The following is a 13,251-nucleotide window of genomic DNA, read 5'->3' as shown; positions in this document are numbered from 1 at the left end:
ATATATATATATATTTATTTATTTGTAGATGGACAAGATGGACACAATACCTTTATTTTTATGGAGTGCTCAGGATCAAACCCAGTACCTTTCACATACCAGGCGAGCACTCTACCACTGAGCTACAAACCCAGCCCCCAGGATAGTTTCTTGATGTGAGTAAATTAATTATCTTTTCCACAATCTCAATTCTTGGCTTTGTCCTATGGCCAAAGCACAAGGTTGTCTACATCCAACCTGGGGAGATCTCCTGACAGAGCCAACTGTTTCTCTTTTACCCCACTTCCTGAGTCTTCCACTTGCACGTGAGTGGGGTTTATGGCTCCCCTCCATATCTAACTATTCAATCTACTAAAATGGGAGGTATCTTGCAGTGTTTTGGCTTTTTTTTTATCTTTAAAATGTAATTAATAATAGCAGTTGCTTTCACAGTGATGCTGTAATTAGCAAATGAAATAGTAAATTCCTGGAGAATTTACTAAATTTGAGAATTTAATAAATTTTCTGTCCCAAAAAAGAAATAGTGAAGGAAAAAAGGATGAAAATGTAGGAAAAGAATACATTATCAGCTTTTTTTTTTTGGTAGTAGGCATTGGGGATTGAACCCCAGGTACTTAACCACTGAGCCACATCTCCAAGCCTTGAACTTGTGATCCTTGTGCCTCAGTTTCTTGAAAGGCTAGGATTACAGACAGCCATGAGCCACCATGCCCGGCTACTTTTTGTTTTTTATTTTGAGACAGGGACTTGATTATTTGCCCAGGGTGGCCTCAAAGTTGCAGTCCTCCTGCCTCTTCCTCCAGAGTCACTGTGATTACAGGTATTCACCATTTTACCCTGCTTATCAGCTGTTTTAAACAGCCATATCCTAATAACCTGAAAACCTGAATCCTTTAGTTGCCTCCTAATAATGTCATGGTTGAGGAGCTTGACAATATTAGTAGAATCCCCCAAGCATCTGGCAGAATACTGCTAATTTACCTAGATTTTTCAAAAATCTGTTGATGTTTTAGACATCAATAAAATTAAGGTTTATTAAGTACTCCTAGTGATTCTTGCAGAGGGGAATACAAAGGAGAGCATATAGTGCAAACTTGACATTGGACAGGTCTTCATGTATGCCTCATGAGTTTTTTCTTTTGTCTGAAACAAGGACATAAATGAACATTCTGTGGGAAGAGCTGACATGATTTCCCTACTGTTTCCTATGTGCATCATAAATGCCTTCTGATTAGTAGTCAATAAAGACTATTTAATAATAGAAGCAAAGTCCTAGAGTGAAAATTAATTTTCATGGTCAGATGACATATATAATGAATCTACTTATTTTTCTGTTTGATTAGAATATAATTAATCCTACTTCTAGTTTAGGAAATTAGGTCTTCCAAAGTAAATGTTTTTTTCAGACATTAAACCACTAAAGAATTTGATGACTTTAAAAACTAATAGTCCTTTTTTGGGGGGGAAGACCTTTTTGAAATTTGAATTATTATTTTAAAGACATTTCATCTAATGGATTCTCCAGTTTCTCTTTTGATCTTTATCTGCCTTATTAATTGAATGCCCATAAAGATGAATATTAATAGTAGCTTTACTTTCTATGCTCGGTATCTATTGGTTGATCTTGCTTCAAAGTAACTGACTTCTTTGTAGTATTAAGTTACTCTAATTTCCTACCTCCGTGCCTTGTATTTTCCTCTGGAGAAAACCCTTCCAGGGCATGACCTAATGAATTCTGGTTCAAATTTCCAAATGAATCTGAACCAAAGTGATTCTGTAATTTGGTGGAGAGAACCTTCATTAAATACCCTAGTGAGTGAATTTTTACTGTTTCATACCAGACTAAAGAACTTTTCTTGACGTATTGAAATTGAACTTTAACATTTATGAGAATATAAAATGCAGCAGCACATTGTAACATGTCATGGGTGCAATGGAGCCTTAGGTCAAGGGTTTTTACTTTCTTTAAAACTTCCATTAAAAATAGCAGTGTTTCTAATTATTTTTCCTTTAAAAATTAGAAAAATGTGTCCTGCTCTCCAGAGAGATGTTATCTTCAGTTATTCCCATAATTTATATGGTTGCTTGGGGTATGTATTTATGGTTTTTATTTGGCTTGACCAAAGTACAAATTCAACTTTATAGGTATGGCTAGTTAGCCTTTTCTTTTAAAACATCAATGTGGTTTTCTAATTGACTAAGTTAATTTTGGTTTTCTCATCTTTATTCATGACTCACCTCTGTCATCTTGTCACAAAAGCTTGAGACACATCAGTTTTAAGAGAACATTACTCCATATTACATGTAGGACCTACAACCATTTATTACTCTTGTCAAATCATAATTATGCCATGTGTGCATCTGTAATTGATTTGGCATTTTCCTGTAGCATTTCTTCAATACCTTTCAAATATGGTCACAAGATTCCAGCTCCACAAGTATAAGGTTCTTTGATCTTATATTCTACTGTCTTTGAAGAAGTATCTAATGATACATGATGGTATGATCATAAAACATTCTATTTTGTTTTCAGTGGTGCTGCAGTTTGAACCTAGGACACCCTATATCCCCCTGCCCTTTATTTTTTTTATTTTTTTTTCCCCCTGCCCTTTAAAAAATTTTTTTGAGACAGAGTCTTACCAAGTTGCTCAGGCTGGCATCAAATTTACGGTCCTCCTGCCTCTGCCTCCCAAGTAGATGGGATGATAGGAAGGCACTCCTGTACCCATCTTATTTTATGTTTTGAAGACTAAGTAACTGGGTTTATCAACATCTGACATTTTATTTCTTCTGTTAATAAATTGGCAGAACCTAGTTTTTTTTTCCTGTGAATTACAAGAATAGGCAGTAAACAGATTTATCTGTAAAATTCAGTGTGCATCTTATTTGTATAAATCAGCTTTGCCACTCATGTGATATCTGTCTTATCACTTATGTGATATTTGTTCAAATAGCTGACCCAGCTGTTTGAAGGCTAAGGGAATTTAATTTACTGAAAACTGGAAGGCTTGAAGCAACAGGAAATAAGGTAGCCCCAATGGTCAAGGGAGTGTGATATTGTAGCAATCCTTTATAGGGAGAGTCTGGCCAGGACACAACCACATTGCTTCTACAATGTCAGTGAATTATGGCCATCCTTTCATCTTTCTGTCAGTCAGGAATTAAAATTCCAAGTGAGAACATTCAATTATCTGAGATTAGGTCATGTTGCCCACTCTAGTGGCCAAAGAGCAAAGAGAGGGATAATCTGTTTTTTTTTTTTTTTGGTGGGGGATAAGGGGGACCATACAAAATGCAAAGGTTCCCCTGAGATAGTGACTTTTCTAGATAGAATGAACAAAATTTTTTTAAACGTGCAAATGTTCACTATTTCCATAAAAAGCTCAACTAAATATTAATTTTAACAACTCACTTTTTTAAAAAGAAGATTTTTCTGAGACATCATGTTGAGATTGGTGTCTCAACATTATGTGGTTAAGCTAAGAAAATTATAACTTTTCTATTTGCTAGTATGTAAATTTAAAATACCCATACCTACTGAATAGGATTATGTTGAGATACTATTTACAATGCTTTAAACATAAAAACACATTCATTGCAAGCACTCAGTTTTCTATATGGGTGACTTACTCTTTAATTGGTGTGATTGTAATTTTTTAAAGTTAATATTTTTTGCATGATGATTCTGTTCACCTATCTGCAATTTTAAAATACAAAGATGTAATTTTTTTTTTCCCTTACAGACAGGCAAGCCTGAATGAAGCAGCAGAGAAGTATTATGATCTGGCAGCCAGGCTGAGGCCTAATGTAAGTACATTTCTAATGAGAAGCATTATTCAGAGGCACAGTCTCAATGAATATAGTTTTGGGATTTCGATGCATCATGATACTAGGGTTTTGTCCTAATCTCCTAATTTGAATGCCAATGATACAGCTAGTCCAACAAAGAAATCTATTAGTCTCAAGCTTCTTCCCTGACTCCAGAGGTAAAATTGATGTTTTCTAGCTGTGTAAAGAACTATAAATTTTTATCATTTGCATACAGGTTTTAGTTTTTCTAAATACTTTACATTTGGATGACTTTTAAAATTCTTTGAAAAGTTTTTTTTTTTTTAAATTTTTTATGTGGTATTAAATACCTATTATTTAATTCTCAGCTACAGATAGATCTTGAAGCATGTATCTTTTTGACTTTATAATACCCATTTCTGAGAACTGCTTTTCAACTTTATCAAAAAATGTTTTCATTGCAAGTTTTCCTTGAGTAGTCACACTTCTATAACATAAAATGGATATAAATTAGATCATTACTATTGAAATAGAGTAGCTATTTCTGAGAAAATAAGAATGAGTTTTGTATCCATCTTCTAAACATTGTTTTTGCAGCACCTCACTGAATTCTAGCCCATTGTTTTTATTCTCATATGCATTCTGCCTCCCTCTGCAATGCTAAAAATTTCTGCCCTGCTCTCCAGATATAGACCATATATCAAGAAATGTAATTTTAAAACAGGAATGAAAGTACTAGTGTGAGGTGAGTACAAATAATGGGATCAGTTTCATTTCGCTATAGTAGCTCATCTATTGGGCAAACGTCTGTAAAGTGCCTATTTTGTGACTGGATGCAGAGATTTCATATTGTACTCTACAAGACCACACAGTGTAGCAGAGAAGACCCAATGTCACCAACTAATTGAAATACAGTGATATAATGTGGCAGTTTCTCTAGAGGCTGTACAGTCCTCTGGGAGCACGGAAGTGGAGGATTGATGTAGCTAAAAGAGACTTACATGGGAAGTGGGGTTTTTTTTTTTTTTTTTGAAAGAAAAAGTAATGTAATAAGTCTTCCTTGCCTATCACATGGTTCATGGCAGAGACCTGTGTAACAAAAAACAGATTAACATACACATTTGTTTAATCAAAGTTTTACATGTCTCAGAAATGAAGACACAAAGAAACAAGGAAATCTGTGTTTTTGTTTTTGTTTTTTATGGCTGATTGTGTAGAAGTACAATTGGAGAACAAATTGGTAACCTGTTATGATAATTAATTGGAAGAAGCTTAGTAAGGCCTATGTGCTCAGATTCTTTGATGTGTCCCTGTGTCTTCAGAGAGAAGGAAGTTAATGAAGCTCTTATGACTATGTCAGGGGAGAAAATGGGGGGGGGTCACAGAGTGGGCCTCTTAATTTCTTTTAAGTGCTCAGTATTGCAAGACACCATGTTTTGCAATGACTTTTCTGATTCCCTTCACATTAATTGTGTGATGCTTCAAAAACTGATAAATTCTTTACAACGAAGAAAATAATTTAATAATCCCAATGGTAAGAACAATGATGGCTTAAATGTTTTAAGCATTTATTATATTATGATTCACATTTCTTGGTTCTATTGTTCTTTTCTTCCCATATTTTTTTACTGGTGCATTATACATACTGGTGGGATTTGTTGTTATATATTTCTACATGCAACAGTATCATTTAGCCAATATCACTCCTTAGCTCTTTCCCCTCCCTTGTCATTCCCACCCCTTGGTCCCTTTTCTCTACTGATCTTCCTTTAATTTTCATGAGATCCCCATCTTTCTTTTCCTTTTTCTTCTCTAGCTTCTGCCAATTAGAGAAAACATACAACCCTTAACCTTCTGAGTTTGATTTATTTCACTTAACATAAGGGCTTTAGTTCCATCCATTTTCCTGTAACTGACATAATCTCATTTTTCTTTATGGCTGACATCGTTAGGTTCTAACTCTTGAGTTTTTTCATCCCTTTCTCACAATTCCCATTGGGCAGAAGGTTAGAGAAGTTAAGGATTCACACGGCATCATAATTAAGTGGAATCATGTTGTAATCAAGACCATGGTGCGTATATAAGGGAAAGCTTTATTGAAAAATTGTGGCTATATATTTAAGATGAAATATAAGCGGAAGTCTGGGAAATAAAAATCACCTTACTTATTTAGTAAACATTTACTGAGTCTCAGGCCTTATTATAGACATGGATATACAGGAGTGAAAATAATGGGCAAGAGTGCCTGACTGTTAGGAACTTTTAAATTGTTCCTAGCCTAAGCAGATAAATGAAGGTTACAGTATGTCAGACAGAGATAAGTGCTTGGTTAAAAACGGAAAGAAAATGAAGCAATGTAAAGAAGTTAGGAAACACAGAAGGGATGGCCTTGTAAATGCCCAACTTGGGCATCTTTGTGCAGTCTTTCTAAGAAAAGAGTTGATTTTACAGTCTTAAACTTGTTATTGTATTTCATAGAAGGCAGGGATCAGGGTTTTCTTTATTTTTTCTTTTTATACTGATTAATAATTCCTGTATATTAATCATAATACAGGAATTTAATTCAACTTTTATTCATTTTGTGCCATTTGAGGGTTACTTTTATTTTGTTAAGTGGTTGGCCAGACGGGGGTCTTCAGCACAACATCATGGAATAGCGAGAGAAAAGAACTAAGTTATCTGACCTATACTAGAAATGAAAAAGATACTCGGGCACTGCAAATCAAGCCTGACTGTTGAGATTATTTATTTATTCTAAAGGACTGGACACATGATGAAATCAATATTTAATCTCCAACTCAAAGCTATTTTGGGCCCCCAAAATGTTGATTCATAAACGTGCTCAAACTTTTGAAAATATATTTATTCAAATGATATTTTCCTTATCTAGTTCTGGATTTTATTAGTCTTGTTAAGTAAGGTTTCACTGAGGCAAGAATGATAAAATATAAACCATAGTAATAATCTAAATTGAAACAATGAGACCTATTTAATAGGCTATGATTTATTAGGAGTTTTGCATTTAATCTAAATTAAAGCGTCCACCTAACATCAACTTGCTGTTTACTACCTTTGTTCATAAAGAACAATTCTTTACAGGCTGGGGGTGTGGCTCAGTGGTAGAACACTTGCCTAGCATGTGTGAGGCACTGGGTTCGGTCCTCAGCACCACATTAAAAAAAAAAAAAAAAAATGGGCATTATTGTGTCCACCTACAACTAAAACAAATATTTTTTAAAAATTAACAGAATATTCTTTATTGTTTATATGCTTTAACTGAATACAATTTAGTTACCTGCTTATGAGAGCATAGCAAACAGACCTCAATTTCCATTCTCTGTTAAAGTAGTTTCACTGCCATTTGCATTTTTCACGTCTACATGGTAATCTAATTTTACTCTTATTTTTAACAAAGAATATTCTTACATTTTTAAGAATATCCCTGCAACTACCATGATTAGGAACTGTGTAGGGGGACTCTGAGAATCTTTTAGCCATATAATTAGGTCAGGTTACGACTGCACAAAATAAAATATGTATACAACTGCTTATTAATGTCATGTTTTCAAAGATTGTTGATTTTCTCTGGGATATAGTTCTTTCCTAATAAAATAAAGTTGTTTCCTTAATGAATTTGTTTTTTTACAAAAACCATGTGGTTCTACATAAATTAGTTTTAAAATTGTTGACCTTTTGATTATTTTACACACAAGGTATTTCAAGGATCAAATGCAAAAATGATGGAAGAACTCTAAATTATCAGGCACGATGTAAGTTTTAGACTATGGTCTTGTATCTTCTTCAGAAGTGTTTAGTCTCTTACCATTTACTGAAATGCATAGTTAGAGAATTGTGTATTGATTTTCAGTGTATAATCCAGGTATTACTTAAAAAATGGCAGATACCAATTTTTAAATCTTATTTAGTTGATCTTGGGGGTGGTTTCTCCAAAATTAGACCTCATATTATGTGAAAAGATGTTTCTATAACAAGAAAACTTTACCAAAATTCATTTTGTTTTTCTAGCTTTAGTTTTTCACTTCTCTAAGTAAATTAGTCTTTCTGTGGAGTTATTTTAAAAAGACATCAATCTTCTCTGCCTTCTCACCCACTTTTGCACATCAAAAAATGCTGACTCTTGAGGACTGCAGGAACATGAGAATGGAACTGCTTTGTTCTTCCTGTGGGAACTAAGCCAAATTCTGCATTAACTTATGGATTTGAATTTTCTTAAATAGGAAAATTTTATGTAGTACAAAGTCTCCTGCTTTTACTTTTTATCAACTCTGGAGTCAAGAGAAATATAATGACCAATGATCAGATCTTATATTCTTGTGCATATGATTGTTTTTAGTCTGAGCTCATTTCTACTTATTTTTTTTGTTTTAAACAAGTTCCACCTTTGTATGTAAGACTCTGCCAAGTGCAATACAATTTCAGAGTTATGAAAAATTAACTCTGGCCTTGAGAAATATACAAGCTAATGTGGAAAAATAGGGGAGGAGAGAATATGTGAATCCCAGTCCTCATGTGTCAGGGCAGTAAATAATGCTGTCTAATCAAGGTTTCCTGAGAGATAGAAGCTGGTGCTAGCAAAGTGTACTGGAGAAATCACTTGCAGCTGGATTGATCTGAAAAAGCACCAAGTCAGAGTTGGCAAGCTGAAAACAGCTTGAAACAATAGAATGTTTATAGGTGAAGAATCTAGCAAGAGGAGAAAGGAGGGAATCCTGGCAGGTAGGTGCACAGACATAAATAAAGGTAGAGGAAGGATAGGGGAAGATAGACCTGAAAATTAACATAAGCCAGAGCAAAGGGGCTGGGGATGTGGCTCAAATGGTAGCGTGCTCGCCTGGCATGCGTGCAGCCCGGGTTCGATCCTCAGCACCACATACAAACAAAGATGTTGTGTCCGCCGAAAAATAAAAAAATATATATAAAAAAAAAAAAATAAAGCCAGAGCAAAGACATCATCATAAAGATTAGGAGTTTGTATTCCAGAATTTTGTTAAACAGGAAGACATGATGAAAGCAGAAATTTAGGATGGCCATTATGTGATGCATTTTGTGAAAAATGGGTGTTGTGTTCAGGGAAGTAGAGTTTGGAGATAATGCGTTGAAAAAACAAGAAAAATAAATAGAAGGTCCCAGTCATAATAAGGGCATAATGTTGTAGACACTAAGATATAGGAATGAGGGAGTAGAAAAGAACATACAAGAAAAAAATAAGCAGTAGAATATTTAATAAGATGTGACTAGGAAAATGAATTAGCCACAATGAATAGCCAAAAATTTTTAATCTAGATTAACTTAGGAAAAAAATACATAAACAGACATAGGGTCATCAGAGAGGTATGCTTGTTTCAAGAGAAAAATCTTAAGTTTGGACTTAGTAAATTCAGCATGAGAAGTAGCTATTCTAGTTTTCTGGGGGACATTCCTATGAAATAAGCATTTGGGAAAACATGCATAGGTAAGGGTAGAGATGTGGCAATTGTTTGCAGAAAGGAGGTACCAGCAAAATGAAGTAAGGTCATCAAAGGAGCAGTGCACAAAAGTTTTTCTGACCCCTGGGAATTTCTACATTGGGAAAACAGGCTAAGGAAGACAACCAAGACAGGGACAGGACATAGAAATCAAAGTTGGTGAATAGTGAACGCTACTGCTAACAGGCAATAGGAGGACTGAAAATATTCATGGATTTTAGAGAATAAGTTTACATTAATAGCCTTCAAGAGTGTATTTTCACAGTAGTGGTGCGAGAAGTTTTTAAGGTGTAAAGGAAATGGAGGACTGGTAATGAGGAGTATAAAACTTATTCTGTAAAGAATTTTGAAGCTAAATGAAAAAGAACGGACCATACCAAAAAGTTAAGTGTGAACTTACAACATACAAAAGAGGGTTGTTGGCTTTTTTTTCTGTATTTTTTATTAAATTTTTTATTTATTCGAATTTGTTATATACAATGGCAGAACACAATTCATTTCATCTTAAACATATAGAGCACGATTTTTCAAGTAGCTGATTGTACACAAAGTATTTTCACATCATTTGCATCTTCATACATGTACTTAGGGTAATGATGTCTAACTCATTCCACCATCATTCCTACCCCTTCGCCCCCTCTCTCCTCCCTCCCCTTTGCTCTGTATAAAGTTCCTCCATTCCTCCCATGCTTCCCTGCCCCCCATCACCATTATGAGTCAGTATCCCCATATCAAAGAAAACATTTGGCTTTTGGTTTTTTGGAATTGGCTTACTTCACTTAGCATTATATTCTCCAACTCCATCCATTTACCTGCAAATGTCATGATTTTATTCTCTTTTAATGCTGAATAATGTTCCATTGCGTATATATACCAAAGTTTCCCTATCCATTCCTCTACTGAAGGGCATCTGGGTTGGTTCCACAATTTAGCTGTTGTGAATTGTGCTGCTGTAAACACTGATATGGCTGTGTCCCTATGGTATGCTGTTTTAAAGTCCTTTGGGTGTAAGCCATGGAGTGGCATAGCTGGGTTAAATGGTGGTTCCATTCCAAGTTCTCCAGGGTATCTCCATACTGCTTTCCATGTTGTCTGTACCAATTTGCAGTCCCACCAGCAATATATGAGTTTGCCTTTTTCCCCACATCCTCGCCAACACTTATTGTTTGTATTCTTGATAGCTGCCATTCTGACTGGAGTGAGATGAAATCTTAGAGTAGTTTTCATTTGCATTTCTCTAATAGCTAGAAAGATGTTGAACATTTTTTCATATGTTTATTGATTTATTATATTTCCTCTTCTGAGAAGTGTCTGTTCAACTTCTTAGACCATTTATTGATTGGGTTATTTGGGTTTTTTTTTGTTTGTTTGTTTGTTTGTTTGTTTTGGTGCTTAGCTTTTTGAGTTCTTTATGTACCCTAGTGATTAGTACTCTATATGATGTGTGAGGGTTAAAAATTTGCTCCTGGGGCTGGGATGTGGCTCAAGCGGTAGCGCGCTCGCCTGGCATGCGTGCAGCCCAGGTTCAATCCTCAGCACCACATACAAACAAAGATGTTGTGTCCGCCAAAAACTAAAAAATAAATATTAAAAATTCTCTCTCTCTCTCTCTTTAAAAAAAAAAAAATTTTTGCTCCCAATATGTAGGCTCTCTATTCACCTCACTTATTGTTTCTTTTGTTGAGAAGGAGCTTTCTAGTTTAATCCATCCCATTTATTGATTCTTGGTTTTAATTCTTGCACTATAGGAGTATTATTAAGAAAGTTGGGGCCTAATCCAACCTGATGGATATTTGGGCCTAATTTTTCTTCCATTAGGTGCAAGGTCTCTGGTTTAATTCCTAAGTTCTTGATCCACTTTGAGTTGAGTTTTGTGCATGGTGAGAGATAGGGGGTTAATTTCATTTTGTTACATGTAGATTTTCAGTTTTCCCAGCACCATTTTTGGAAGAGGCTATCTTTTTTCCAACGTACGTTTTTGGCGCCTTTGTCTAATATAACTGTAGTTATGTGGGTTAGTCTCCATGTCCTCTGTTTTGTACCATTGGTCTATAGGTCTATTTTGGTGCCAATATCATGCTGTTTTTTTTTTTTTTTTTCCTATTTTTGCTCTGTAGTATAGTTTAAGGTCTGGTATAGTGATGCCACCATCTTCACTCTTCTTGCTAAGGATTGCTTTAGCTATTCTGGGTGTCTTATTTTTCCATATGAATTTCATGATTGCTTTTTCTATTTCTATGAGGAATGTTATTGGGATTTTGATTGGGATTGCATTGAATCTGTACACTGCTTTTGGTAGTATGGTCATTTTTACAATATTAATTCTGCCTATCCAAGAACAAGGTAAATGTTTCTATCTTCTAAGGTCTTCTTTAATTTCTTTATTTAGCATGCTATAGTTTTCATTGTAGAGGTCTTTTACCTCTTTCCTTGAGTTTATTCCCAAGTATACATATATATATTTTTGAGGCTATTGTAAATGGGATGGTTTTCCTAGTTTCTCTTTTTGAGGATTTGTCCACTAACATATAGAAATGACTTTGATTTATGAGTGTTGATTTTATATCCATCTATTTTGCTAAATTCATTTATTAGTTCTAGGAGATTTCTGTTGGAATTTTTTCCATCTTCTAACTATAGAGTCATATGTGCAAATGATAGATACACAGCTGAGTTCTACAAGATCTTTAAAGAAGAACTAACACCAATACTTCTCAAACTATTTCATGAAATAGAAAAAGAGGGAACACTTCCAAACATATTCTATGAGACCAATATCACCCTGATTCCAAAACCAGACAAAGGCACATCAAAGAAAGAAAACTTCAGACCAGTATCTCTAATGAATATAGGTGCAAAAATTCTCAATAAAATTCTGGCAAATCAAATACAAAACATATCAAAAAGATAGTGCACCATAATCAAGTAGGTCATCCCAGGGATGCAAGGTTGGTTCAACATATGGAAATCAAAAAATGTAATTCATCACATCAATAGACTCAAAGACAAAAATCATATGATCATCTCAATAGATGCAAAGAAAGCATTTGATAAAATACAGCATCGCTTCATGTTCAAAATGCTAGAAAAACTAGGCATATCAGGAACATACCTTAACATTTTAAAGGATATCTGTGCTAAACCCCAGGCCAATGCTAAATCCCAGGCCAACATCATTCTAAATGGAGAAAAATTGAAAGCATTCCCTCTAAAAATTGGAACAAGACAGGCATGCCCTCTTTCACCACTTCTATTTAACATAGTTCTTGAAACTCTAGCCAAAGCAATCAGACAGATGAAAGAAATTAAAGGGATACGGATAAGAAAAGAAGAACTCAAAAGAGGGTTGTGAAAGAGAGTGTATATTTGAGTATGAGATTTAAAATATGTCCTACTAGAGGGTGAGGAGGAGGCAAAATACTAAAGATCTTAAAGGATCACTCTCTCCTAGGGACTATGAAAATATGGGATGGGACAGACCTGGGTATGGAAGGGAAGAAAGCTTACGTTATAAGGGATTAGAACTCAGGGTAAATTACTTTAGGTTTCATCATTTGCGTATTTGCCAATCCCAAGAAAATAACAGAATTTGAAGGTAGAAACATGTGGGCCGCTCTTAGGTGCACAGTGGGTGATACTTCATACAACCTTGTCACATCTGTGTGTGATAGGCAAATGCCAGTTAAGGTACATTCTTGTGAGACCCATAATCAGCAACTGGTCATCTCTAAATGAATTTCTGAAATCACTAGTAGATTAATTCTAGTTTTGACTCAGCACTTTTACATGCTAGATGTTTTATTTATACCTTGTATTTCATATTTGTACAACATTTTATAAATGTTCTGCATGTGTGTTCATTATATATGAATTACAGGGGAATGTATTCTCAGGATTATTCAGTAGAAAACTGCATGTGTGCATTTTACCTTTCCCAAGCACTCACAATATAAATTATTTCAGATATTTATTATAT

General features: G+C 34.7%; 1 protein-coding gene across 3 annotated transcripts in view; it reads left to right on the top strand.

Annotated features, from left to right (window-relative positions):
• Positions 1 to 13,251, top strand: part of Tmtc2 (transmembrane O-mannosyltransferase targeting cadherins 2) — a 377,339-nt gene that overhangs the window by 326,048 nt on the left and 38,040 nt on the right. For all 3 annotated transcript variants that reach the window (XM_048804528.1, XM_015482959.2, XM_048804524.1), the window contains one exon: positions 3,744 to 3,807. In XM_048804528.1, the coding sequence (XP_048660485.1) occupies positions 3,744 to 3,807 (64 nt within the window). The remainder of the gene's footprint in view (positions 1 to 3,743; positions 3,808 to 13,251) is intronic.

Source organism: Marmota marmota, unplaced genomic scaffold, assembly GCF_001458135.2.
Source record: "Marmota marmota marmota unplaced genomic scaffold, marMar, whole genome shotgun sequence".
Taxonomy (NCBI): Eukaryota; Metazoa; Chordata; class Mammalia; order Rodentia; family Sciuridae; genus Marmota; species Marmota marmota.
This window is presented reverse-complemented; position numbering and strand designations above follow the sequence as displayed.